The sequence below is a fragment of the Pygocentrus nattereri genome, chromosome 2 (genome assembly GCF_015220715.1).
Source record: "Pygocentrus nattereri isolate fPygNat1 chromosome 2, fPygNat1.pri, whole genome shotgun sequence".
Lineage (NCBI taxonomy): Eukaryota > Metazoa > Chordata > Actinopteri > Characiformes > Serrasalmidae > Pygocentrus > Pygocentrus nattereri.
In genome coordinates this window covers 23,932,908-23,960,542 of record NC_051212.1, presented here as the reverse complement: position 1 = coordinate 23,960,542, position 27,635 = coordinate 23,932,908, and the positions used below count along the sequence as shown (strand labels likewise).

At 38.8% G+C, this 27,635-nt stretch overlaps 1 protein-coding gene across 3 annotated transcripts in view; it reads right to left on the bottom strand.

The window, feature by feature from the left end:
* Positions 1-2,422: 2,422 nt before the first annotated feature.
* lrch4 (leucine-rich repeats and calponin homology (CH) domain containing 4) overlaps positions 2,423-27,635 on the bottom strand; it is a 50,131-nt gene continuing 24,918 nt past the window's right edge. The window contains exons 2-18 of one of the 3 annotated variants that reach the window (XM_037547612.1): positions 26,012-26,156; positions 24,879-25,008; positions 24,136-24,241; positions 23,161-23,407; positions 21,363-21,459; positions 20,518-20,626; positions 20,280-20,392; positions 19,618-19,676; positions 15,792-15,929; positions 15,238-15,333; positions 14,214-14,268; positions 13,824-13,887; positions 13,633-13,731; positions 13,311-13,408; positions 10,947-11,084; positions 10,430-10,507; positions 2,423-2,775 (exon numbers count right to left, since the gene is read on the bottom strand). In XM_037547612.1, the coding sequence (XP_037403509.1) occupies positions 2,605-2,775; positions 10,430-10,507; positions 10,947-11,084; positions 13,311-13,408; positions 13,633-13,731; positions 13,824-13,887; positions 14,214-14,268; positions 15,238-15,333; positions 15,792-15,929; positions 19,618-19,676; positions 20,280-20,392; positions 20,518-20,626; positions 21,363-21,459; positions 23,161-23,407; positions 24,136-24,241; positions 24,879-25,008; positions 26,012-26,156 (1,943 nt within the window). In that variant the 3' untranslated portion in view covers positions 2,423-2,604. Of the gene's footprint in view, positions 2,776-3,757; positions 9,672-10,429; positions 10,508-10,946; positions 11,085-13,310; positions 13,409-13,632; positions 13,732-13,823; positions 13,888-14,213; positions 14,269-15,237; positions 15,334-15,791; positions 15,930-19,617; positions 19,677-20,279; positions 20,393-20,517; positions 20,627-21,362; positions 21,460-23,160; positions 23,408-24,135; positions 24,242-24,878; positions 25,009-26,011; positions 26,157-27,635 lie in introns of those variants that run through there. The other 2 variants (XM_037547611.1, XM_017699641.2) reach the window with 2 other exon arrangements.

The following is a 27,635-nucleotide window of genomic DNA, read 5'->3' as shown; positions in this document are numbered from 1 at the left end:
TGAAATGAAACAAGCTAGGTGGTTAAACTGTACAGTAGCCCTTCCCTGGCCTGTAATGCAGGAGTTGCTGCTTGTCTTCAGTGAGTGAAACGCATGGACAGTAGGGTCCAGTCTGGGCAATTGAAGTGAATATTACACTTTTGGCCCAAAAGGTCTAAAGATACTTTACTAGAGGGTGAAACACCATTCACTGAGCTTTCAGGCATTTGGTTGGATCAGAGCAGTTAAGATGCTCCTGCACATTTCACAATTCCTCCTGCTGTCGCCATTGGCAGCTCATCATGTATAAAGAAAAATGAGCCAGTTCCACCGGCAGCCATATGGGCATCTGTCACGTTTCACGTTATGTCCCATATGGAAAAGAAAGATATAGGCATATATTTTTTGTGTAGATACATTTAAAATACATTGTTTCATTCCAAAATTTATTTCAAACACTAAAGTACATTAAGCAAACATCTTTTTTTGCCATTTCCATTATATTTGTAAATGGCAAAATGAATAAATGTATAAATACACAACATACATTTCTTCTCCATATGGAATACTTTCATTACTTTATTCCCCCACATTTTCATTCATCCTGTCCTTTTGGTGAAACTGTCTCATGTGTAAGACATCCAGTATCCAGGACTTTTATGCGTTTTATGTGCTATTAATACTTGGGATGTTAGCAATAGCTTCTTTCTTATCAATAACTTTTTTATTTACTTTTTATCACTGGTAAAAATATAGCTTTTTAAATTGAAGTATAGCTGTTTTATGTACTACCAGCACTGGTGAGGTTAGCAACAGCTTTTTAAATTTACGTTTAGCCCTGGTGAGGTTAGTAATAGCTTTTTAAATGTACTTTTAGCCCTGGTGAGGTTAGTAATAGCTTTTTAAATATACCTTTAGCCCTGGTGAGGTTAGTAATAGCTTTTTAAATTTACTTTTAGCCCTGGTGAGGTTAGTAATAGCTTTTTAAATGTACTTTTAGCCCTGGTGAGGTTAGTAATAGCTTCTTAAATGTACTTTTAGCCCTGGTGAGGTTAGTAATAGCTTCTTAAATGTACTTTTAGCCCTGGTGAGGTTAGTAATAGCTTCTTAAATGTACTTTTAGCCCTGGTGAGGTTAGTAATAGCTTCTTAAATGTACTTTTAGCCCTGGTGAGGTTAGTAATAGCTTTTTAAATTTACTTTTAGCCCTGGTGAGGTTAGTAATAGCTTTTTAAATTTACTTTTAGCCCTGGTGAGGTTAGCATTAGCTTTTTAATTTACTTCTCAGCACTAGTGAGGCTAGCAACAGCTTTTTTATTTACTTCTTACATCTTAGCAGTTAGCAAGCTTTTTAAGTTGATTTTTAGCACCGGTGAGGTTAGCAATAGATTTAGCACTGGTGATGAACAGTTTTTTTATTTACCTTTTTTACATATTGTTTCACCCTCATTATTAATAATGTCCTGTGTTGTGCGACTGCTACAGGCTGCTACATTTCCTTGAGGATTAATAAAGTGTCTGTCTGTCTATCCATCCATCCATTTAATCCATTTATTTTACTTCTTAGTTCTTGAAGCTTTTTACTGATTTGCTTAACACACTAGCTTACTGTTCTTCACATTCACAAGTCTTTGGCTTCCATAAATTTGCTCTTAGTCTGTTAAACATTTTTACTTCATAAATAAAAGTATTTTACAGTCATGTGCTTCAGTACAGCTAAGCTCACCAGTGTGTTCTTAATTCTTCTGAAACACCTCATGTTTCGGCTCTGCCTTTGATTTATTCTGTTTTCCAGTGTTGTGGTGCCCTGCTTTACTGACACTGACCTCACGAAACAACAGCATCAGACTCTAAATGTAAGCGCCATTTAGAATCAACCCTAGTCCTTTCGTTAGCTCAGCAATGCAACTGCAGGCCAAGAAACAACAGCTAAACACCTAATGACTTACAATCCTCTGAAATGGGGATTGCGCGTAAAAGGACCTGTGATTGGCGTATGGTTCACCTGTGTAATACCCGACATTCTGCACATTAACATTACAGTCACTGTTTTCCATCCCTGTCCATTTTACTTAAAGGCTTCACTGTATATAAGCCCAGTGTTTACCTAGTGTTTTATCACCATGTCATTTCTGCTGCTCATGAGCTTGCATTAGCTTATCATAGCGCTCTAATGACTTCAGGCTTATCTGCAGACTGCCACTACCACTCCTATGCAAGAGTAATTACCTGTGGAAAACCAATTAACTTTGCATTGTAATAGAGCCCAGATTACAGACATAATTAATTTTCAATTATAAACAAGCACCAACAAAACGATTATAGCAAGACCACCTCAGCAATGAGGTTCGTTTGTGTGTCAAGTAAATATTTTGCGTACATGCATCATCTTGAAGTGCGGCCATTATTTGGCTGAAGGGGTAAAAAAAAAAACACTCAATTTGTCAGGTTTACATTTATGTTTAATTTTCTTTGATCATGTTCATCCAAAGAATGTTTGTGAACAGTTCACACAACAAACTATACAACCAAACAGCTGTACATGGATTGCAATCTGGAAAAATCTGGAAGCATGTATCATCACGCACTGGTCCCCTTAATGGAGTAAAAGGATATTCATTCATTGCTATGAGTTGTTGGCATTTTGAGCAGAAGGCTGCAGGGGCAGGCCCGTAGGTTCTTGGCGGGAGGAGCGGCGGGGGCCGGACAGTGGCAGGTCCAGAAGGGACTGGACTGTGACGGCGATGCGGCTCAGTCCCTCTTCCTCCAGGATCAGCTGAGATGGACACAGTGAGTCCTGGTGGAGTTTAGAGGACACAGGACACATGAGCTTGAAATTGGCATGTGAAGTCATGCAACCCATAATGAGAGACTCGTGCCACTTCATACGCACATGCACATAGTCACTAATATGCAGAAGAAAACACTGGCATAGCTTTACATTGAAGAGGCTGGGTTTGTAATTCTCAGATGCAGTTTTAAGGACCCCTGCACTACAAAGTGTGGTGGCTGTATTCACAGGCCAATTGCAGTGAAATTTTGATGTGTCTGGAGTCAGATTGTCTTTTTTAATGATGTCTCGTTTGAACAGCAAAAACACATGCAATCAGAATGTTACAAATCCAGTCTAAAACACTGTTGTAGACGTATTTTAGCCTGAATGCTCACTTACTCTGCCACCGATGCTGGGAGTTGGGGCGGAACTACATGTTTTAGCCACTTCTCAGTGGCTGCCATTTCTCACTAACTACAGCCTTGCTCAGTAACAATCTATCATTAGCTTCCAGGATATTTCACTAACTACAGCCCATGGTCCTCAGTAACTGGCTCTTATTTCACATTAACTATCTACATCTGTTTGCCTTTGAATCAGGTTGTGACGCATTACATTATTCCATACTAGTAATCACGTGATACACTGAACATATATAAAGTAGTTTTCAATGCCGTGTATCTACATCAATGTAGTGGTTGTCAATTCCGTCTACATGGCTCTCCAGATGGTCCATATATTTTCCCCAACAGTCAATACATCAAGAAAAATGTGGCCCATCTAGGGGGACTAGTTTGAAAACCACTGCATTAACCTGATGGCTGATCTCTACATCACTATATATGATGTGCCAACAGAAAGCAGGGCTAGATGGTTAACTCCACCCATATTTGACTCCTAGGGACACACATTTTACCCTGTCTCAACTGGTGCACTTGTATATTAAGTACACCATTTCTCAATTTGTCATTTAAAGGAGTTCTCTAACTGCCCTTTACTTTGACGAGGACTAAATCAATGTTAACACAGCAGTGGTCTCGTACTCGAAATTCCTTGAGATACAGGCAAGGAGTGGAGTTTTTTTTTTAACTGACCAACATGGTGAAGAAGATATCCATGTGTGAGTTAAAATGCATTTGTTTATTAGTTTTATTTAATGTAATTTGTATTAAGCCACTGTAGACAACAAAATTAGCTTTTTTAAAAAATACAACGGCTAACAACTTGGTCAGTATTTTGCATCAATCTGTCCCAAACGTACCCTTTTAATCCTGACCCCCCCTTAAGCTCTCTTGCACTATAGAGTATGGTGCAAAGGTCAGAGACCACCCTTTATGTACTTAAATTCCAGTCAAAACAGTCATTAAGTTCAGGTTATTCCCTTTTCCAGGAGATATTTCTGAGGACATTAAATACAAGACACTCCACTTACATGAGGAAGGGAAAAGTCAAAGGAAAATAAATTCAAAGAGTTCAAAAAATGATGTTGAGAACACTGGACTCAAACATGCAAAACCTGCTAGACCACCAAAACTGTCACCATCATCTGCTTTCATTTTAAAGAAAATCAAACCCCACTGTTGGTTTATCTCTGACAAAACTGTGAGAAGACAACTCAACACTAAGATTCTGAAAGGATGTGTGGCTGTCAAGAAGCCCTTACTCAGAAAAAGAAATAGAATCCTCTGTGCCATTTTCTGTTGAGCGTTTTCTGCTTTTTTCACCTGATGCTGAAAAATGAATAACTTACTTAATGGCTGCTTTGATGGCCTTAAATAAATTAAGAGTGATCTCTGATTTTGCACAGAACTGGATGTCTACATGTTGTTGAAGTGGCCAAAGTAGTAGGAGGAGGATGGCAAGGTTCAGGACGCCTTTTCACATTATGATGCCACAAGCAGCCACAGAAATAAATGCAGCAGCATGTTTATGTTTACATCAGTTTACCCAGATAGCTGAAGTGGAAAATGAATAAAAGTGCCTGAAACCCACGGATTCAACTTGATCGCTTTCAAATAACAGTGCAGTCCAACAATCCTACAGCTTGGATTTGAAAAACGTCGCCGTGTCCAAATCCACATACATTACAGTGACCACATTATACTGTATGTACTGTACTAATGAATGTGCTAGTAAAGGTGCTGCACTATTTGAATGTTATGATATTGCAAATGAGGGCCTTGCACATTAATGGATGATAGTAATTCTATTTAGTTATTTAACGGCACTATTTGTAAACAGAATCACTATCATCCATAATGTGCAACATCCTCGTGGGCAATATCACAACTGCTATATTCACGCTTTAGTTTACTTTTTCAATTTAAAATGTCATTTTAATATTAATATACTTTTCCTTTATGATATTAATCTTTAGCTTATATTTTTCTTTTATTCCTAGTTTAATGTTTTTTGTTAATGCACGGTTAAGATTGCTGCCCAGTTTCATTTGTACTCATTGCAATGATAAAGTATCTTGTCTTATGATGGTGCTATGCAGTACGAGAGACGTAGCTCTTATATACCATATGAACACAGCTTAAGTGCAGAGGCCCCCACAACTAGTACTGAAACACCCTTAAACACAGGATTAGTTAAGAAAAGATGAACAAAGGAACACTAAGCATGCACCGAATCCCAGTTCATATCCAGTGGTGAAGTCTACATGGAAATTCAGCTACTTGTGCATCTGTACAGCAAGAAAGGAAAACTGTGGCTTCTCTCCACACTGCGAAGCTGGAGGAGGGCACTCGGCATCACTCAGAAGCGCAAGATATTAGAACATGTCACAACAAGACTCAAATGCATGCACCCTGTTTCTGTAATTCAGTCCATTCTTATAGCAAGAATGAATTAAACACTTACCTTCACTGTAAGGAAACAGTGGCTACAGACGTAAAAGCTATTGACAAAAACCTGAGGGAAGATTACTGACGGAGAGAAAGATGAGCAGAGAAAGACTGAAACAAACACCATTGCAGGCGTAACACAATAGAAGAATCATCACATAAATGCACACTCAAAGCAGCACAACAAGTACAATCCTTTTTCTTTTAATAATTTCTTTACAACAAAAAAGAAACAATCTATATAAACTTAGAATTGACTTCCTTAAATACATAAGCAGGATATAAATATTACAAAATACAACATTTTTTCTTAAACAATTTCTCTTAAGATCGAAATTTCAACTCTAAACCAGTAAGTTTGGTACTTTCACAACTTGCTTCACTAGATATTTTGGTTGAAACGTTATTGCAAATCTTATTCCAACAGACACTGACCATGTGCATCTAAAGAAGATGAGCAAGCCAGCATAATTTCCAAGAGAATAATGTTCTGTACTAATGCAACATCCCTATTCTGTCCGGCTAGCATGGCTCACCTATAGCAGCTAATTTACTGTTGAGATGAGCCCTTCTAGTAACTTCATTTCTGTACATTTGACATGTGATTAAAAATCTGCTATTTCAGCTGTGACTTTACATTGTAATCTGTCGAATGCTCTATACATATTTTGCATCCACACATATTACATGTTTAAGCTCCTTTAAAATGCGCTTAAAACTTTAAACTTTAGTGCGAGGGGCTCTGTGATAATTAGGATAAATGAACATTAACCCATTTCTGCACATTCCGTTCTTTTCCCTCACATTCTCATTCTTTCAACCTCCCTCTTCTGTTTGTCCTTGCCTTTCTCTCCCTCTCTCTTCTCTCCTATGTGCCCTTATCACTCTCTCCAGATGAGCGTCTGCTCGTTAGTCAACTGTCTGCAAAGCTTCTAAATCACATTAAGTATGCAGGGAACACAAAAGCAACAGCAGCATACAGTACTGGGGGAACATGGATACTCACAACACATTACAGGCCTAAAAACAACACTACTGACACATTTAGAATCGGGCAACAGAGGCTTAGGAAGGTTTTAGCGTAGTGTAATTCAATGGAGATCATAATCTGAAGCATTTTTACACCTTGCTCATATGTATGCAGAAATGCAGAAAAATTAAAGAAGATACAAGCCCATATTTACTGATCTAGAAAGGGTTTCTACCTTTAATGTACTCTGAGATGCTTTTACATAGTTATATTCAGAAGTTTGAACACCTCTAGCCCAATGATGTGTTTTTCTATGTGAAAATATCTCCACATCCTCTACAGGGAACAAACTTATATGTGCCATTTTCCTGTGAAATGTAAAGCACAATTTGCTTGAGTTTAACATAATACTGCAATTTTAGCAAATAAACAGTAATTGTGTATTAAAATGTGCAGTCGTGTAGTTTGATTAGGGGTGCCTAAACCTTTGCATACAACTATATATCAGTCTTTTCCTGAGCACCATAGGCAACTATTCCAAACTCAGACATATTTACTTAAGTGTTAACGGCCCCAGAAAATCTGAAAAGAGTTCAAAGGTAAAGATGTGATTAGTCTATCAGTATGCATTCATGTTATGAGCCACTGCTTCACCCAATACTGCTGCTCAACACAGGGATGCATGAATAAATAAACAATAACTTAATCAGTTACATGTAACACAGTAAGCTGTCAGGAACAAACATAAAAACAAGAAAAAAAAACACAGCTTTCAAACATTACTGTATTCTGTACCATAAGACATAGAGATTAGCTTTGAGTGCAGTTATACAACACCACTGCCCCCTGGAGGTCACAGTCAAAAGGACAATGAAGAACCGCAAACATTTCAGCCCCTCAACCCCGGAACATTTGAAAGAAGTGTTACTATTAAAATTTTATAACTGATTATCAATATGAGCTTTATGAGAACTATGTACACATTGTGCCAATATGAATATGTAATAGTAGTGAATGGGCCTTGGGGAGACTGGAACAGACACTAAGGTAGCTTTAGTCAGACACTGGAGGCACTTACATTTGCAAGCACTTGAAGCCCTTTAAACAGGTGTGAGAAGCCAGTATATTACAGGACAAAAGCAGCCTTTATAAAAGACACTCTTCCTCAAGGAACACATACAAAATACTACAGCTTCCTGAAAGACTGACTGCACGTATGCTAAGGCAAAGCGGTGGAGAAGCCCTTTGGAAAGTGGACACTACAATTTTAAAAAGCAAGCACTCGTTTTCAGCTCAAGTTCATCCAGTCCTGATGGACCTCATAGCTTTCAGGGGTTACACTGGTGCATTTAGTGTTGTTAATTTGTGAGTTTAAAATCACGCGAATAGATTCAACAAAAGTCTCTGTTAACAGACAACAGTGAATTCTTAAACCTAAAGGTGCTAAAAAGGTTTCATGGAGTGATGAAACACATTTAAGTCTTTATAGAATCATCCAATAGTCTTTAAAAAAAAAAAAACATAATGTAAAGGTTCTATACCACTTAAAGGGCTTTTCCTAGAACCATACAACCAAGCTGAGAACAACTGAGGATGCTTTTTCTTTCTTTTATTTTTTGAAAATGTACATTATGTGAAGGTTCAAATTTAAATAACATTCTATACCTACTCTAAGTTTTTCCTAGAACCCTACACCTAAGTGAGTAACCATTTAGGAACCTATATTTTCAAGAGTGCACTAAACATTTAAATTATGTGAAAGGCAATTCCATCAATTTTTTAAAAATTTCTCCATAATTAAATATATTAAAGATGTAAACAAAGTGTTTTTTGATGTGAAATGCTCTGTTTTTGAGAAATCTTCTAAGTAAACATGGGATAGGAGCAGTAGTGGTGATAGGAACCAGACATCTAAAGAGTTTAATGCCTCTCAAAGCTCCCTCAGAGAATGTTATTACACGAAATGGGTATGAATAACTGCCTGATGTCTGAGACACTGTTGTATGATACTCTTGAGAATGTTTTGGCCTAAAACATGTTTTTAAAATATATTAAATGTGACTATTAAATGAGACTTGTGTGTGCTGTAAGGTACAATAGTACCCAAAGAAAACTTTTTTCCAGATTTATCACTATACATACACTAGACACTATGACATAAAAATGTAAAATACATATGAAGGTGCACGAGTCATTTTGGATTGTAAATACAATGTATATTTTTGTGTTGCAGATATTGTGAACCCTGGTTCCTATCAACATCACTACAAAGACATGCTGGTAAGCCTCTTTAATGAAACATTTCACATGAAATCACTTTGAATTACTTATATGACAATGTATTGGCTGAATTAAGCAGACTTTATGCAAACACTAGAAACTAGTTCTTTAAAGAACATCCATTGAAAGGTTCTGTAGGGGGACCTAAAGTGGCACTTCTATGGCACTGCTCCAAAAGAAACCTTTTTGGCACCTTTATTTTTAAGAGCATTTCATGAAGATTGATTTTGCAGCCATTTCTGTAACAGTATTCTACATTTTATATACAACTCTGGTAAGAGAAATAATCTACAGTGTAAAACAGTCACTGTGTTCATTCTGTGCCTATTCACTGCAGTGTAACAGTGCAGTACTGAGTTTCAGTGTGCACACTGCACCAGTGCCAGGCTATGTAGATGGCAGTGCCCTTACATATGCTCATTCTGCATTTCCATCCTGCTCCGTCCTGTGGTGAGCAGAATATGCCTCATAGGTCACAGCTCGTGCCAGCTCTGTGGAAGTGCACTGCTGGGAAGCTTTGTTAATGTGTGAAAGCGACACTGATTAGGACACAGTCACACACTCTTGCATACACACACGCACGCCCACACAGTCTATGCAGTTAGGTGGTGGTAGAGCAGGTAGAGCAGGGCCATGGCGAGGCAGTAGAAGAGCAGGAAGCCAGTGGGAACGATGGAGAAGGGAGAGGGTGAGGGAGATAAAGCTTTCTCCTCCTCCTTCAGCTCCTCCTCTCCTCCTCCTATCGCCAACAGAGCCTCCACACAGCGCTGTACTGCACGCAGCTTGCTGCACAGGATATCAGACGCTAAACAAACCTCCATCTGAGAGAGAGAAAGAAAGAGAGGGGGAGAGAGAGAGAGAGAGAGATAGAGAGAGAGAGAGAGAGAGAGAGAAAGAATGAAAGCAAGAGAGAAAGAAATAAAAGAAAAAAAGAGGGAGAGGAGAGGGAGATAAAAGGGGAGAAAATGGGGAAAAGAGAAAGAATAAGAGAGAAAGACAATGAAAGAACAAAAAAATAGAGAGGCGAAGTAGGGTAAGAGAGGAGGAGAAGGGGGAGAGAGAGATGAAGAGTAGAGAGAAAGAGGCACAGAGAGGGAGAGAGTGATAGAGAGGGACATTGGAGAGAGAAAAAAAAATAGAAAAAAGGACAGCAGTATGGGGGAGTTGGGGAGAGAGAAGGAAAGAGATGGAGAGTGGAGAGAGAGAGGAAGAGAGGAAGAGAGGGAGAAAAAAAGGAGCGAGAGAGAGAGCGAGAGAGAGAGCAAGAGAGAGAGAGAGAGAGCGCGAGAGAGAATGTGGAGAGGAGATAGCGGAGTTGGAGGAAGGGAGGGATGAGGTTATGAGGGAGCAGAAAGAGATTGATGGAGGGAACATGAATTGAAAGCCAAGAGAGAGAAACAGCAAAATGGACTGAATGAGCGTAAAGCACAATGCATCAAGGACATTGAGTGCAATTATACACTGACAACCAAACAAACAAGTAGAACAAGACTCAAACAATAACAAGCCACACACTTCAGACAATAAAGCAGAGAAAAGAGTGTAGAAAACAAAAGAGTCAGGCAGGAAGTTTATTTACCTCAGGAACACCCAACTTGCGGCAGGCAGCGATGAAGTTTTCAACATTGAGGCGACATTTGGCAGTGCTCAGTTTTGGCTTTGAATGGAACAAAGTAAAATAAAAAAACAAAAAACAAAATGTGATTTGATCTGGTAAAATATACATGAACTCATCAAAAATAAACATTTTAACATACAGACGCCATGTACATTTCACATTCTGTGCTGCACTGCATCCAATTAAACAAGACAAATTATACTCTCTTTGCAATGAAAATGCAGTTGATCCGTGTTTTTCAAGTACAGACGAAATCCACTATATGATCCTTTGTTCATCAAAGGAAAAAAAACGTATCTCAATAATGATAAAATACTGTTATACTGCTTAACTAAGTTTCACAGTAGGTAATGAGAAATAGTAGTAGTTATTGGAGGTAATTTTAATAGGTCATAGGTATTAGGATAATAGCTGAATGATAAGCCAACAGTTTAAGTGGTTAAACTAGAGAGATAGATTAAGATTAGTGAGAACTCACCACTGCAGGGGAGGGAATGTGGATGATTGACACAGATCGAGGGCGTACATGATTGGCTAGCTGGCAGAGAACTGTGCCATTAGACAACGCTTCCCCCAAGTCTTCAGGGAGAGTGATCTTCAGACGAGACTCCAGAGACTGAGGGAGAAAGAGAGATATGCAGTTAAAGAAGGATAAGCATGTATTTTAAATAGTGCTGTGATTATCAACTATATGCATAATCAAGTAATCTGCTGTTTATTCTGATGATTAAGGGAGAATGGGATATATTACACCCTTTGTAGTTAGGCAACCATAGAAATACCGATACTGATCACAGATTCAGGAAGAATAGTTAATTTCACATGAATTCTGACTGAGATGAACATGTGAAGAGATTGGTGAGAGAGAGAGAGAGAGAGAGAGAGAGAGAGAGAGAGAGAGAGAGAGAGAGAGAGAAAGATTTTTCTTTTTCCTCAACATGAGGTCATAAACAAGGAATAACTGAATCTGAATTAATTTAAGGAGCAATCTTCTCAAAAAAGGGGTTTGTGGGGTAAATCATCCCACTAGTCTTACATCAATTAAAATAAAATATATATTCACTTAAAGATAATTAGGTAAAAGGCATTGTACTATAGCAATATAGTAGAATCTCCTTCATGCCAAGAAGCCACAAATGTAAAACCAGTATGCACCAAGACCAACGGGAAGATCTGAGAACAACAGCCAATCAGAAGAGAAGTCTATTCGGTCTGCTGCAGGGGAGGAAAAGACAGAATGACACGAAAACGATACACTGAAAAACTTGTTCAAGGAACAACTCCCAGCCCAGGTTATTACAGACTAGCAAAGGCTCATTGTCTTTTCATCAAAAATTTAATGTGAACATGCCCACCTCACCGACTTCTGAAAAAATCATAGAAACCACAGAAAGTTTCTGCCGGCTTCTGGTGGTGTCCAGTAGTCATTAAAGGTACTTTGTGTTTTCCTGATGGCTTCCTATTATAGTGTTAGGGATTCTATTAGCTTAACAGTCGTTCTGAGACTGATTCCAGACACATTTGATGGCTTCCTAATGGAATCTAAAGAGTTGCTAACCAGCTTCATGGGCTACCTCTCTTGAAATACAAGGAGCTTGTATATGCTCCTGAGAAATGGACTGAGCAAAAGTCAGCAGGTTCGCCAGTTACTTTGCTCCTTTTTTAAAATACATATAAATTACATAACAAATGCAACCGCTCTTCTTTCAAATACTACTGCATTGAATAAAATAGACTGGACTAGACTGGACTCACTGGAGTGACTTTATTTAGGTCTTTATATAGGTAGGTTATTTAAATGGGGCATTTTTTACCCCCACCAGGCTCAACTTTCCCCCTCCCTAAGCTCAATTTAGCCCTGTGTGCGCAACTTCTTTTAATGGGTCATGCTTCTAAAGCTGTAATAGCTAAACATAATTTTTAATATCTATGGATGCTCAACAACCCTAATATACACAATAGCAAGTATTGTCTGGAATAAATACACATCTGTTTTACAGTAAAATCATGAATTATAAAGAGTGGCTTGTTATGCTCTGTTCTCCCTTTGTATACATAGCCCAATATAAATTAATAGAGAAGAAAAGAAAAACTTTAAGTGTTAAAACTTTTAAAGTGACTGTTATATCTGCAAATGTCCTCAGTGCTTTCTCTGTTCACGATGTTAGCAAACTTTACAGACACTCTGATCTCTTTCCAAGCCTATTTAACATTTACGAGATCTCAATCTACCTGTTCACTCCAAAACTCCTTTAGAACTCAGACCCCAGCTGGGTTAAGCCAAATTATGGGTAATATTGTTGAAGTACATGATGTAACAGATCTGAGCCATGTTCAAAGCCATGGTAAAATACTCCAGTAGCACCAAGCTATTAAAAACAATTAAAGTTTGCCAGTGTTCATGAAATCACCTTTGATCTAAATGATTTACTACTTTTTGTTTTCACAGTGCACAAATAATCAGACCACAAAATAAACCACAACAAGCTGTACTGTGACCACCTCAAAAACATTCAGCTCAAGAGGTAAGAGGTAACAGTCTTCATATCAAACAACTGAGTATAAAGTCAATGTAAACTGGAATGTAGAGTTAAGCATCTCGGTCAGTGATCGTGGAGGTAATAAAACATTATATAAACGTTATTTTTCCCCACCCATTGGTGCACAGTGATCTTCCAAAGGAAGATTAAGGCTTAATATGACCAGAGACATGAACTGAGGTAAAAAATGTCCACTGATTTCAGGTTGACTCTCATCAAGTAATCACATTCAAAATGCTCTATAAAATGAACAAAACAATAAGTGAGGGTGTATAAAGAAATGTGTCAAAAGTGATCTTCACCTTGCGTAACTGGGAAATGTCTACTCTCTCTTCTCGTGGGGATTTGAGCGTAGAACGAGATTCACTGCGACCAGACTCAGCCAAACACTGCACCGAACCTGAGAGAAACACAACAAAATACAGCAATACCAGTGTTCTTAAACAGGGCTTCATTTAAGCAGGAACATGTTGGACCCAGATCAGACACATTCCAGATTGGATTTGGCATCTATTTTAGTGGATCGGACACCTTCCTTACATGTACAAATATATCTTTAGTAACTTTAAGAACAAAAATTTCTATAAACAATTAGGCTGCATGCAAGGCAGTGTGTGTTTGCACCTGAAGGCTTGACGTTGCAGCGCGAAGAAGTACGGAAGAGGAAGCTGTTGGGTTTGGGAGCAGAGCCAGTGGGAGAGCAGGGCTTAGTGGAAGGAACGTCTGAAAACAAACCAGAAAAAACACCTCAGAAAAAAGCCTTCATGCTTCTCTGTGTAAAACCCCGTGTGCAACCAGTGTGGCATTCCTTTTACCTGTGCGGCTTGCTGAGCGCTGCAGGGATACAGGCTGAAAGGTGGAGCTCATCTGATCTGCACTCTATAAGAAGGGCAAAATTAACACAGTTGGAAATGAATAACAAAAGAATCATATTGCTATCACTATCAGCCTATTAACTGAGTAACCTACAGACTATTCTGATGACTAACCAAGTTTTTTCAGCTCCCAAAATAATTTGTGTTAAACTGGGAAGGCTTTTAAAAAGACTTTGGGTAAAAAAATGAGAACATCATGTGGCAAACAATGCATTTACATTTTTAATTTTTTTTTTTAATCAAGCACTCAAGGTTCAGCTGAGTAACAATGACAGCCCTAAATGAAATAAGAAAGAAACACAGAGATGAAATGAAAAGAAAGCGACTGACCGCACATCTCTGTCGGAGCCCATTAACAGAGGCACTGCTTTCTGTAGACTCACCACTAGAGGGAGACAGAGACAGCTTCAGTGTTGAACAGGTCACACAAAAATCCAAAACATTCCTATATAGAGAGGATTCATGTTTTCACTGAACATTTTTTTTTACCAAAACCTATTTTTGTCCAACATTTCATCTTGTTAGGACAGTATACCTAAGAAAGCATGTGCCTTGCACAGGACTGTGTATTGAAATACAATAATTTAATGGTACTGAATGATTTACTGTACCAATGTTACAACACATTACAGTATTGAACGACTGTTTTTTTATATAGACAAATATGCAAATAGATTTCATATAGATTAGGATATTTTTGAGTGAAGTGAAAGATTTACAGTTTAATAATAAAAAAAAAAAACATAAAAAAAATGCTGTCTAACATTTTTGTGTCCCAAAAACCGTTTCAGCCCTCAGGCAGAATCTTATTTTAGCCACACCCCTGCATCTTAGAGGAGGAACTGAGATTGCATCCCTGCCTCTCATAGCCACAAGGTGAGTGTAAATATATCTCTAAGTCTGGAAATCAGTGTGTAATCTTAACAACTGTCACTACTGATACATATTTTCTATAATAACAAAGGTTTTGTGTTTTAATGAAAAACATTACGATTTCATGCATATACAACTGTTCAAAGCTGTGTCTGTTCATCACATATTGGCTAAAGTTTTTAAGTTCTGCTCAAAATTAACAAAAATTGTCAGTACTGAAACAGTCACTATCATTCCATAAAGTTCCGTCCATGGTCCATAAAATTTGTTTAAATAATTAAAATCCGTATAGGAGTCAAGGCAGAGGCAGTGGTATCAGTCTCAAAACATTAAGCATGACACCCAGACCTACTCCCAAATGTAAGCGGCTTTCCTTTTGCTACCAAGGCTAGTGTGAAACTGACAGAATTCAAACTAGAACAGATATGCTTGCGCACACTCAGTCAACCACAGAACACAACACAGGCCTCAGCTCTCTTACCCTGAGACACTTCCTGTTCCTGTCTGTTTGGCTGTCGCCACCGACTGACTTCCTGTTTTCACTGCCGTCTTCTGCAAACTGGAACAAAGTGACACACTGTAAAAATCAAAAGAAAAAAATCAAAGAAATCAAAATAAAACTGCATCAAAACTAATGCGGGAATCTCTAGTTCAGTACAGCAGCGTGCGGCACTATCCACGCACTCGTCATTGTCATTTGAGTGTTTTGTTCTGTTCTGTTGGCACAGTTAGCTTCCAATACCCTTCATTCTGATCTGATGCATGATGTAACAGATTAATGAAATAACACTGTGAGTCATCAAATATCTGGTTTCCTGCAGAGCTGAATGTAATGTTATGCAGTGCACTTTATGTAATCATTTATGCATTATTAAATGTAGGAATCTGTGTTTATTCAAGCAGACATCAACCCTCCTCATCCCAAGCAGCTCTCTGTTCTCTTTCTTGATGAGGTGAATTTCTCCCTTTGGGATTCCAGTTATGTCTCAGTGTATTTTCTCCTTCTGTAACCCAGTCAACCCCTCCTGCACTCACGCGCTGTCCCGGGCCCTCTCTCGCTGCTGCTGCGCTCGCTCTCTCTCCTGCCACAGCTGCAGCGTTCCAGGCCTTTTCTTCTCCTCCAGTGTAGGACTGGATGGAGAGCCTTCTGCTGAGTCACTGCCCACACTTCTCCTGCAGGGGCAGACAGAGAGAAAGACAGAGGTAGAGAGAGAGAGAACATTGTTACGTGAAGGGCACAATGTTTCTCTGGCTCTCCAATATGTAAAAGAACGCCATTGCTTTTATACTGTTATACTGTCATACTTAGAATGTTCTGTGTATCAGGCCTGATGTTTGTAGCCAAGCCTAACAAAATTCTCCCCAAACCTACTGTTTCACTTCCACCATTTTCTTTTACACACATCCACTGGCATTATTAATCTCAAAACCAACAACACACGTTACTCTAGTGCGACGCATTGAAAATTGTCTATGGTTAAAAAAGGAGGGAGGAAGGATAGAGATAAGTCCTTATAGTAAAGTCTGTCTACTTAGCGACATCGGACAGTTATTTCCAGTCATACAAGACCTCTCTCTATCTCTAAAAACTCTGAGCTGAAGGTCAAATTACCTTACGTTCAAAAATATACTTAAAATCACTGGTAAAATCTGACAGAAGGTCATAAACAGTTTGTACCCTCTGGTTCAAATAAAAGCACAAAAAAACGTGTTTATGGGTTGTTCTAACTACTGCACTTGTGCAGGTCTCCACAACTAAGAGGGGCTTTTAACACTTGCAGCTTTACCAACTAAATGGTGTTTTATTGGCTCTTTCTCTGTAAACAGGCACCATGTTGAGCGTTCTGAGATTTCATATTCATTTTTCAACAAGTGGCCTGTCTCCTCCTTTATAACATAAAACCTAAAGAAGGGTTAATGCTTAAATCCATTAAAAGTGGATTTTGGAAACCCGCATGTAATAATCAAATGCTGTACAGCATTTAGGATTAAGCTAAAATACAATTAACATCCAGAATCAATCATATTTTTTTTAAAAAAAAGTAAAGATCAAATCCCATGGACAAAAATGAATACAAACAGATAATTACAATGTTTTTTGTAGCACTGTAGTGTAGCACTTTGTTCACTTTTTGAAATATTGAATAAAACTTCCAACATTCCATTTCTGGAATTCAATCCACAGTAGTTGAATTATTGTGTATAAAATAATATTTCTTTATATAGAAATTGATTTTAAACTTTTAAACAGCAATATATATATATATATATATATATATATATATACACATACACACACACACTGCTCAAAAAAATAAAGGGAACACTTAAACAACACAATATAACTCCAAGTAAATCAAACTTCTGTGAAATCAAACTGTCCACTTAGGAAGCAACACTGATTGACAATCAATTTCACAGCTGTTGTGCAAATGGAATAGACAACAGGGGGAAATTACTGGCAATTAGCAAGACACACTCAATAAAGGAGTGGTTCTGCATGTGGGGACCACAGACCACTTCTCAGTACCTTTCTGCTTTCTGGCTGATGTTTTGGTCACTTTTGAATGTTGGTGGTGCTTTCACACTCATGGTAGCATGAGACGGACTCTACAACCCACACAAGTGGCTCAGGTAGTGCAGCTCATCCAGGATGGCACATCAATGCAAGCTGTGGCAAGAAGGTTTGCTGTGTCTGTCAGCGTAGTGTCCAGAGGCTGGAAGCGCTCCCAGGAGACAGGCCAGTACACCAGGAGACGTGGAGGAGGCTGTAGGAGGGCAACAACCCAGCAGCAGGACCGCTACCTCCGCCTTTGTGCAAGGAGGAACAGGAGGAGCACTGCCAGAGCCCTGCAAAATGACCTCCAGCAGGCCACAAATGTGCATGTGTCTGCACAAACAGTTAGAAACTGACTCCATGAGGATGGTATGAGGGCCTGACGTCCACAGATGGGGGTTGTGCTCACAGCCCAACACCGTGCAGGATGCTTGGCATTTGCCAGAGAACACCAGGATTGGCAAATTCGCCACTGGCGCCCTGTGCTCTTCACAGATAAACGCAGGTTCACACTGAGCACATGTGACAGACGTGACAGAGTCTGGAGACACCGTGGAGAGCGATCTGCTGCCTGCAACATCCTTCAGCATGACCGGTTTGGCAGTGGGTCAGTGATGGTGTGGGGTAGCATTTCTTTGGAGGGCCGCCCAGCCCTCCATGTCCTCGCCAGAGGTAGCCTGACTGCCATTAGGTACCGAGATGAGATCCTCAGACTCCTTGTGAGACAATATGCTGTTGCAGTTGACCCTGGGTTCCTCCTAATGCAAGACAATGCTAGACCTCATGTGGCTGGAGTGTTTCAGCAGTTCCTGCAAGATAAAGGCATTGAAGCTATGGACTGGCCCGCCCGTTCCCCAGACCTGAATCCGATTGAGCACATCTGGGACATCATGTCTCGCTCCATCCACCAACGCCACGTTGCACCACAGACTGTCCAGGAGTTGGCGGATGCTTTAGTCCAGGTCTGGGAGGAGATCCCTCAGGAGACCATGGATCAGCCTGTCGTGTGTTTTTCCACTTTGTGTGTGACTCCAAATCCAGGCCTCCATTGGTAATAAATTTGATTTCCATTGATGATTTTTGTTTGATTTTGTTGTCAGCACATTCAACTTTGTACAGAACAAAGTATTCAATGAGAATATTTCATTCATTCAGATCTAGGATGTGTTATTTCAGTGTTCCCTTTATTTTTTTGAGCAGTGTATATACAAATGTGTTTTGTGTGTGTGCGTGTGTTTATGTATGTATTGACTAACAGATTCATGCATGGTAATTAATTTAAATGCTTTGACAAAATGATATGGCTACATTGGTTTAATACGGTCATGCCAATAAAACTTTGCTGACTTAAAAAGAGAGTATGAGAGAGAGAATGAGAAAGAGAGAAAGAGACAAACAGACAGAATGCAACACGGGGAGCATGAAAGAGACAGAGAGTATGAGAAAATTATGAGAGAGAGAGTGAGAGAGAGCAAGAGTGAGAGAGCAAGAGAGAGCGAGAGTGAGAGCGAGAGAGAGAGAAGCAAGAAGGGCGGTGCAGAGGGAAGGCCAGAGATGATTAACAGAGAAAACTACGCCCTTAAAAGAGCCTTGACTATGAACCTCCAGTCTTCAGAAATGCCAGCAGCAGCAATTGGGGGTTTTGAGTCTTATGACTGGAACTGAAACAGCTGAACAAGAGAACCTGCACAGACAACCATAACCCAGTCCAGTCTTAGCTTCTTTTACCCTGGAATATGAACAACCCTGTGCTTGTTTCAGCACTGTTAACGTGGACACACTGGACTGATGGCAGAGGAATCAGAACAACCTGAATTTACATATGGCAGAATGGGGAACTGAAAGAAAAGGTTTGAAACAGTGATTGAACAGTCAGAGTGAGCCTTCATGTTTATAGCGTGAAGGCTGAACGCCTGCTGCCACTATGGCTAGTCTTTAGTGAATAACCTACAACCAGTGTTTGCAGTCATGCTGTCATGAGAAGAAACCTAACTACACACACACACAAAAAAAAACACTGTTGACTTTTCCCAGATCCGCAAACACACACTGAAAGGTTGACCTTGTCAAACACATGACGGAAAACAGGAGGGGGAAGGGAGGAAGAAGGAAAGAAGATAAGCAAGAATCCTTTTTCTCTAATTAAATGTTTTTGTAAGTACACCTCATGTGATAAACAACAATTATTTAAAAAAGATTCATGTAATTTAACAAAGCAAAGGCATTACCAGGCTTCCCCCAAACTGGCTATTACTCATGATGATGAGGTCATGTTGTCATTGGACTGTGTACATGGAGATTTACCTGCTGCCTACAGAGTCTGGGCTCTGGGAGGGTGTGGTCCTGCTGCTTTCAGTCTTCTCCTGAAAAACACAAACCAAAGGAATTATACACACTCCTACGCAGTGAAATGCAGTGAGAATTCGCTATTTTAACAAAATTTTAATTTGAAAATCCACATTTTTGAATGAATACTACAACATCCTAGAAAACATATATAAATGCTGTAATGAATAAATAATAAAATAAAAAATTTAACATTTCTTTATTGCATTTGGCTATTTATCTTCTTGCTTTTGGCATATGTAATTTGATGTACTATCAGCTGTCTGGTAGAAATGTAACAATAACTTACACACATTACATTTATCATCATCAAAACATATAATCAAACTAGGAAGCTGCTGGAGCTCTAGAATAACTGACTGGCCACCCCAGAATCCAGACCTCAACATGATTGAATATGATTACTTGAATGGTAATAAGCAGAAAATGCAATCGACCTCTAAGAGTGAACTTTGGAGGTGTGGAAAAATATCTGTGGATATTTGTTTGAAAAACTGACAGAAAGTCTCCTGAATGGAAGAATGGAAGCTGTAATAAAGGAACAGGATGGACACTCTAAATATTGAAAAACTGCTAAACATGGAATGATGTTCTGCATGCAAAGTCAGTGTCCTCCTGACCTGTGGGGGTGATGTTTGTGGAGGACTAGGAGGCTCTGGCTTACAACTCTCATCTTCTTCTTCTGTTACACTGCTGTCAATAAAATCCACCTGCTCTATATCTCCATTCACCACTGAAAGAGGACAGGAGAGAGGAAGAGACACAACAGAGAGAGCAGTACTTCCTACATGCACTTTCAGCAAATATGTAACACACTAACAAACTTTTTTTTATATTTGTGTTTGAGATGGTCATCACCTTTGGGTGTTTTCAACAGCCTATCTTTCTCCTCTTCTTCCTGTAGATTTGTGTGCTCGCGGGAAATTTCAGGCATTCGCAGAGATCGCTCTGAGAAATCATCAGCAGACTGGAGGGAAACACAAACATGCTCATTTTGCTTAATATATAATTGAGCAATAGAACACAAGACGGAGTTAGTTACTGTGAAGAACATCATGGCTTGATTTGGTCACAAGCCAAGGGAGAATACCACAGACCATCACAGTAATATACTCCCTCTCACGTTCTGTTTCTTTTATACAATATTTTTGCAAAATAAAGAAAAAATGTAAAGCAAAGAAACCCAAAGATTGTATTAAATGTGCCTTAATATTGGCAATTATTTCAACCAACAAAAGTAGTAGCCTTTTGTATTACAGCTATAAACAAAAAAGGTTCAGCTCCACTTTTTCTATACTTGCCAGTCTAAAGTATTTTAGTCCATTTAGTTTGGCAAACTATTCCATTCCTTTCTGGCTAATTCCAGTTTGTTTAGTTGTTCTGCCATCATAGCTGTTGACCAAAAATCTTGCTTAAGAGCAATGACAGATTCAGAATTTGAATTTAATTTTGGTCTGTAGTCACACTCTTCTTCACAATCTCACCAAACAGGCTGCAGGTCAAATATCATCTTGCAGAGGTTATGTTTGAACAGCATTTTATTATCACATCTAACAGCATGGGTAAAATGCTTCTCAATCATTAGACTGCGTCATCAGAACTAAATGTATGACACTGTGATAAGACATAAGTCTTATGTAAACAAATAATTAGAGCTGAATTGAAGCTCCAATTTATTAAACTGCCATTCTCCTTGTTCTTACCTCATTTCCTGACCATCTCTTGCTGCCACTGTCCACACTGTTGAAGCCAGAGTCCAGCCCACCATACTGACCAAGAAACAGCTCCTGATCTGAAAGACTAGAAGGAGAGAACACACAGACAGGGATCTGGCTCAGTGCTCCTCTTCATCTGATACCTGTCTCATCTTCTCTAAGCTCCTCCAGTGGCATTACTCCTTACATTGTTTTCCAGTTGTGTTATTTGCCACTACCAACAACCAATCAAAAACATATTTAGTTGAGACTGATTCAGCTCTGTAAAAGATATGCTTGTGAAATGACACTAAGAATGTATGATTAGTGTAGAAATGTACTGCCCTGTAAAGTGTGTTATATTTCACTATATTCTGTATTGTGCACCTGTACTGTGACTGTATTTAGAACATTTTTTTGCCTATTCATGTTTATCCCTACATAGTCATGTCTGTCACACCTGTCACTTGTCATGTAATAGGTTGGGCCTAATCTTGGCATCAGTCCTGCTATAAAACTGCATCAGCCCAGTGTCTTACAGGCTGGCTAGGTGTCTGGTACCTGTGCACAAACAAATAAAATTCACTTCTCCAGACATATGGCTGGTCCCCTGTTACAGTTAGGGTTAGGATTCTTCATTAGATACAAAATAGTGGTCAGAAATCTTTGAGAGTGGACTTCTGACGGTTAGTCATTCTCTCAGTGACTAAGTATAGATAAAAAATAGGAAAAAGCAATAATACATCTGGTGGATAAAGCATAATACATTTGTATTAAAAGTAAAAAAAAAACAATTAAAGCAGTAGTAGTCGTGTCAAATTCTTACATACGTACACAATACGAAAATTAAGGGCAGATGCCAATATCTGATATTTTCCATGTAATACTGATACCAATATATTTTTAAAAAGTAAAAACTGGGACTTAATCTACCTGGATTAGAATTTCAGAAAATCATTAAATTTATTTCTATAGGGTTAGAGATGCAGACTAAAATGCAGCCCATCCATCCATCCATCCATTTTCTAAGCCGCTTCTACTCAGGGTCGCGGGGAAAATGCAGCCCAGTACAACCTAAACATTCTTCTCATCTGGGCGACAGCACATATATCAAATATGGGTTTGAAATGGGTCAAATCTAAACATCTGTCCTTTGCTGAAATTTTTTCATAAGCAAACATCTGCCTATAACGACATGATATTGTGCATCCCTAATATTACGTAAATTCGATATATATTTGTATTGGAATAAAAGTACGAAAGCACTTGCTTGAGAACATAGTTAACAATCAAAAGCAAAAGTACTTGTAGTTATGGTAGATATTGTGTTATATTATTTTGATTAACAAGCTCTATTTAGAACTACACACATGGAATACTCAGTTAATGGTTTGCAAATGCAAGTACACAAGTCTCCTAAACAGAACATACAACACAATGTCTATTACAACACAAAGTACTTTTACTTTTGATACCGAATTACGCACACAAGCAAGTACAAGTGTACTTTAACTTAAGTATAAATACTTGTACTTGTCCTATTTTTACTCAAATATAGAAGTGTTGTATTGTCCATCCACGCTTAGAAATCAGCCAAATTCGCCTCGTGTAAAACTGCAGCATAATACTTATTGAATGATGCCAAAACTTAAACAGATAGAAATACACCATCTGCCACCATCAATCTCTCCCTCGATCAGACATTCTTTAGTTAATGAAACATTTTTCCACGACCCCCACTGCCACCCAATATCTTTCACTCTCACATCTGTTTTCTCTGCCCCCCCATCCCTGTGTCCTGTCTCACCAGCTGTTGAAGCCGCTGGGCCGTAAAGCTCTCTCCAGCTGGTCCTGACTCCTCTTGCACGCCTCCATGTTCAGGTATTTGAAGATGTGGACCTTCCCTTTGGAGCAGATCTGGGCCGGGGGCATCTGCAGAGGGTTGTTGTCCAGAGAGATGGTCTGCAGATGCTGAAGATGCCGATAGCATACTGGAACGTGGGAAATGCGGTTGCATGAAACGTCCAGGCGTACAAGTGGCAACTCAGACAATTCTGTGGAAAAAGGGGTACAAATGAGGTTACTACACATAAAGTGTTTTTATTAGGGTTAGGCAATAATAATGATTATATTATTGTGATAAATTACACTGCTTTTCTGAATACATCATGGGTATCTTCAGTACTTTAAGAACATTGAACAACTGCATGTCTCATAAAAAGGACATATTTAGATCATTTATAGTGATTCTGTAAACAACAACAACCAATGTAACAGCTACATAAATATAATATATAGTATAATAATGCACTTATTTTATTATTTAATCAAATTATTTAACAATTGTGAGATTGTTCCTTGTTCCTTTTAAGCAGTCTCTTACAAACTTTGTTTGTTACATAAATAAATAAATAAATAAAGCTTCTATTTATTCACTGCCATTTGCTTGTGAATTTTGTCAGCTCCAACTAGGTTTCAAACCTCAGATAAACTAAATACTGCAAAGCATATCATGTATCGTGAAAATGTCTCCTGTGATGTTATATTTTTGCCATGTTGTCTAGCCTTATGTTCCATGTTTGAATGTGGCTGAAACCTCACAGCAAATGGTAATGCACTGGAGACTTGACAAAGGCTTTAGTAAGCCAAGTCCTGTCAGCAGCATTGCCCTTAGCAATTGGCAGGTACAGTAAAACAGGTTGCTGACTGTTGCCTAGCTTCACATCCCCACAGAGATGGGCCTTTGGTGTGCATATAACGTATGAGACAGTGATGATCTAACCCTCTGGCAGTGTGGTTAGTTGGTTTCTTCTCAAGTTCAAATCCCGTAAACACTCCAGCTGACCCAGCTCCACTGGCAAACTCTGCAGCTCATTACAGCTCACATCCTGCAGACAAAGAAAATAAGGAGGCACGGCCTGTAGAAACCAGCAATCACAACATTTCAGATATATCTGATTTCCATTCGATATTTAAACATTAGCTTTCAAGGATATTACCAACAACAACAAAAGCATGATGTACTTCGATATTAAATCATTTCTCACTCGCAGCCCATTGAAAAAAGCAGAGAAATTCTGTTGGAAGTGTAGATTCTAAACTTTCAATGAATCCAACATTTGTATTTGGCAGAAGAGGAGATATTTTAAGATTTGAGTGTGATTTGTTTTGTGAAAAGAAAAACATTCTTTAGGTTTTACCAAATTTTTAACATTTCTTGATATTGATGGAAAAACTTCAGAAGTACAGATTTCTTTCAATACAGATTACAAATGTAATTCACTGTGTAAATATTTATTTATGCAACCTGAATAGCATAACAGAAAAAAGGTAGCTCTCGACTTCTGAGGAACCAAGATTAAATTAGATGCACTGCAAATAGAACACATCAACAAATGTGAGGGGGAACAGAATGAACAGAAAGACAATAGAAACAGGTAGGCAGTGAACCACTGAGAGAGAGTGTGTAAGACAGCGTGAGGGAGAGCGGGAGAAATCTGACACAGTAGTGCGAGTTGTACGTACCAGTTGTCGGATGTGTGTCAGAGTATGTATGGAAGCTGGGAGGACTGATAATTTGTTGTTGCTGATAATAAGGACTCGCAGCAGAGGGAGCTGACATACAGATGGGGGCAAACTGGACAGCTGATTACGACTGAAACACACATACACAAACATACATTCACTGTGCATGGCCTAAACATCCATCAAAATAGCAAATGTTACAGTCATAAGCAGGGCAAACCTTTAAAAAAATACTGGAGTAGAAGTGAATAGTGGGCTTTGGTTATTTTTAGAAAACACAGTACATCAGGGTATTATTTTATATTGCGTACATCATACATGCACCACTTACAATACCTTCACTTGAAACTAAGATGTATTTCTGTCTTATTTATGTATTAGATGTTAAAACACACAATTGTGCCTCTTACAATTCATCAAATTCTAGCCTGATATTGGAGTAATTCTGATACTTAAGGTATAAATATCAAGCTAATAAAACAAAGATAACGTGCTATCGTATACAGTCACATACAGTAGTGGAGTATTTCTACTCCTTTACTCTCCAGTCCTGTTTGTAACTATCTGAAGACCAGACAAGCACTTAAAGGAATAGTTACAGTTTTCTTCTTGCCTCAAATGTAGTCATTCAGCCAATGCATGTCTGGTGTCTGCCATTTGCTTTTTTAGATTTAGACTGGACTGATTAGGCTAATGTACCTAACAACCAAGCACTGTGCAACTTGAGTTGTTAGATAATCATCAACTAACTTGCTTATGTGGTATCTGGCACTGTATGATGTGAAGACATTTGTAATGTCCATCTTTAACCTGAATTACATTTGTACTTTTGTCTGTTTTTTTTTTCTTTTGTACATAAGCTTCCATTACTTAGCCTTACAACTTCAATGAAAAACTAAAGAGAACTTTGAATACCAAACATATCCTCGCTATTTGACACATTTGGAGTACTTCTGTAAACTTTTCTGACAAACTGTTCCTTTAGAGGTCAATACCTGACACCAGATCTCTTGTAAGTAGCCTGTGAGTAAACATGCAAGATTTTGCTGTAGCCCCTGCCAGTAAGATCAGTCGCGTGAGTACATGTGACTTTGATGTAGGTAAGGCCTTGTATACAGAGTGCAGCAGTGTACCTGAGGTTGAGGTAGGTGAGGGCCTGTAACTGACAGAGCGACGTGGGCAGAGAGCGCACACAGTTGTGGTAGATGCTGAGCGTCTCCAGAGAGATGAACTGGCACAGCTCCTCTGGCAGCTCACACAGCCGGTTCTTCGACAGGTCTGATGGACAAAATGGAAGAAGAAATGACAAACTGATCTTTTCAATTTAGACAGTACAGCATCATTAATGTGACCCAGGCTGAATGCTTATCCACAACATTTACATCAGCAGTCAATATTGGTAACACAAACTAACAGTGGTAATATCAAACCACGTGCTGACATGGTGATGTTAATCAACAATCATATTATCATCAACAATGTAATCAAGTAACTGTAAGTGAAATATATGTTGTAGTGTAAAGAAATGGGCGTTATGGCAAAAATATAATACTGTGATACTTCAAGTACAACTTTTATTTAAAAATTCACATATGTTGTGCTAAATCCAGTTAAACAGGACTAATTTAGCTCTCTTTATAATGAAACATGTACTTGGTCAGTGTTCTATGAGTACTGATGATATCCACAATATGTTCAGGTAATAATACAATGGTGTGAGAGTGAGAGAGAGAGAGAGAGAGAGAGAGAGAGAGAGAGAGAGAGAGAGAGAGAGAGAGAGAGAGAGAGAGAGAGAGAAAGAGAGATAAAGAGAGAGAGATAGAGAGACTGAGGTCATATCTATTGTGCTGCTCAGCCTAGTCCACACATGATGACCATTATGAGATTTCATTCAATGACGACAGTCCAACCAACAGAGAGGAGGAAATACACAAAAAAAACAATCGCACACTTATTGTTTAACACCACTCCACAAGTTCCTTCTTAATGCCAGAGATGTTTTCGATTTGTGTGCAAACAGAATTCACCAACAGGAAAAAACTAAACAGAAAGTAGAAACATTCTCTGAAAACGAATGAAAACTTTTTTTTTTTTAAAGATTTAAGGAAACTGTACTGTGTTGCTATTTTCATTTTTGACAGCACACTGAGTGTTGCCAAAAATAGCCACTTTTGTCCAATAACAAATCCAAACTATTTCAATTTCCTACATTTGCCTCCCAGGATGATGTTTTTTCTGGATCTTACTGCTGCCAAACAGAGGAGCTATATGATCTGTCTGTATTTCTCCCACACCAAGTCACACTTCTATGCATGCTCTATTACTCCTCTGGTGCTGTGTGTGTTTTCTGTAGTTTCTCACAGTCTTGCTCCCACATGTGTGTGCACACACACACACACGCACCCACAAGCCCTTTCTTTCTGCCTCTGGTTGCAGGGTCATGGAGTATTTATGGAGAAGAGTGGATGTTAATTACAAGCCCTGAGAGAGTCCAGAACCACCACTGTCATTACGACTTTTTTTGTGTGTGTGTGTGTGTGTGTGTGTGTGTGTGTGTGTGTGTGTGTGTGTGTGTGTGTGTGTGTGAGTTTAGCAAATTAAAGCAATGAGAATACAGTTCAATAGTAATTACTGCTAGTGTGGTGCTCACAGGGCTAGACTTTGTATATTGACCAATGCCCTGGTCATAACATTTCACATTTTAGCCTCTAAAAAGCAGAAACAGAGGCTCGAGCAGAAATTTCAAATCTCTTGAGT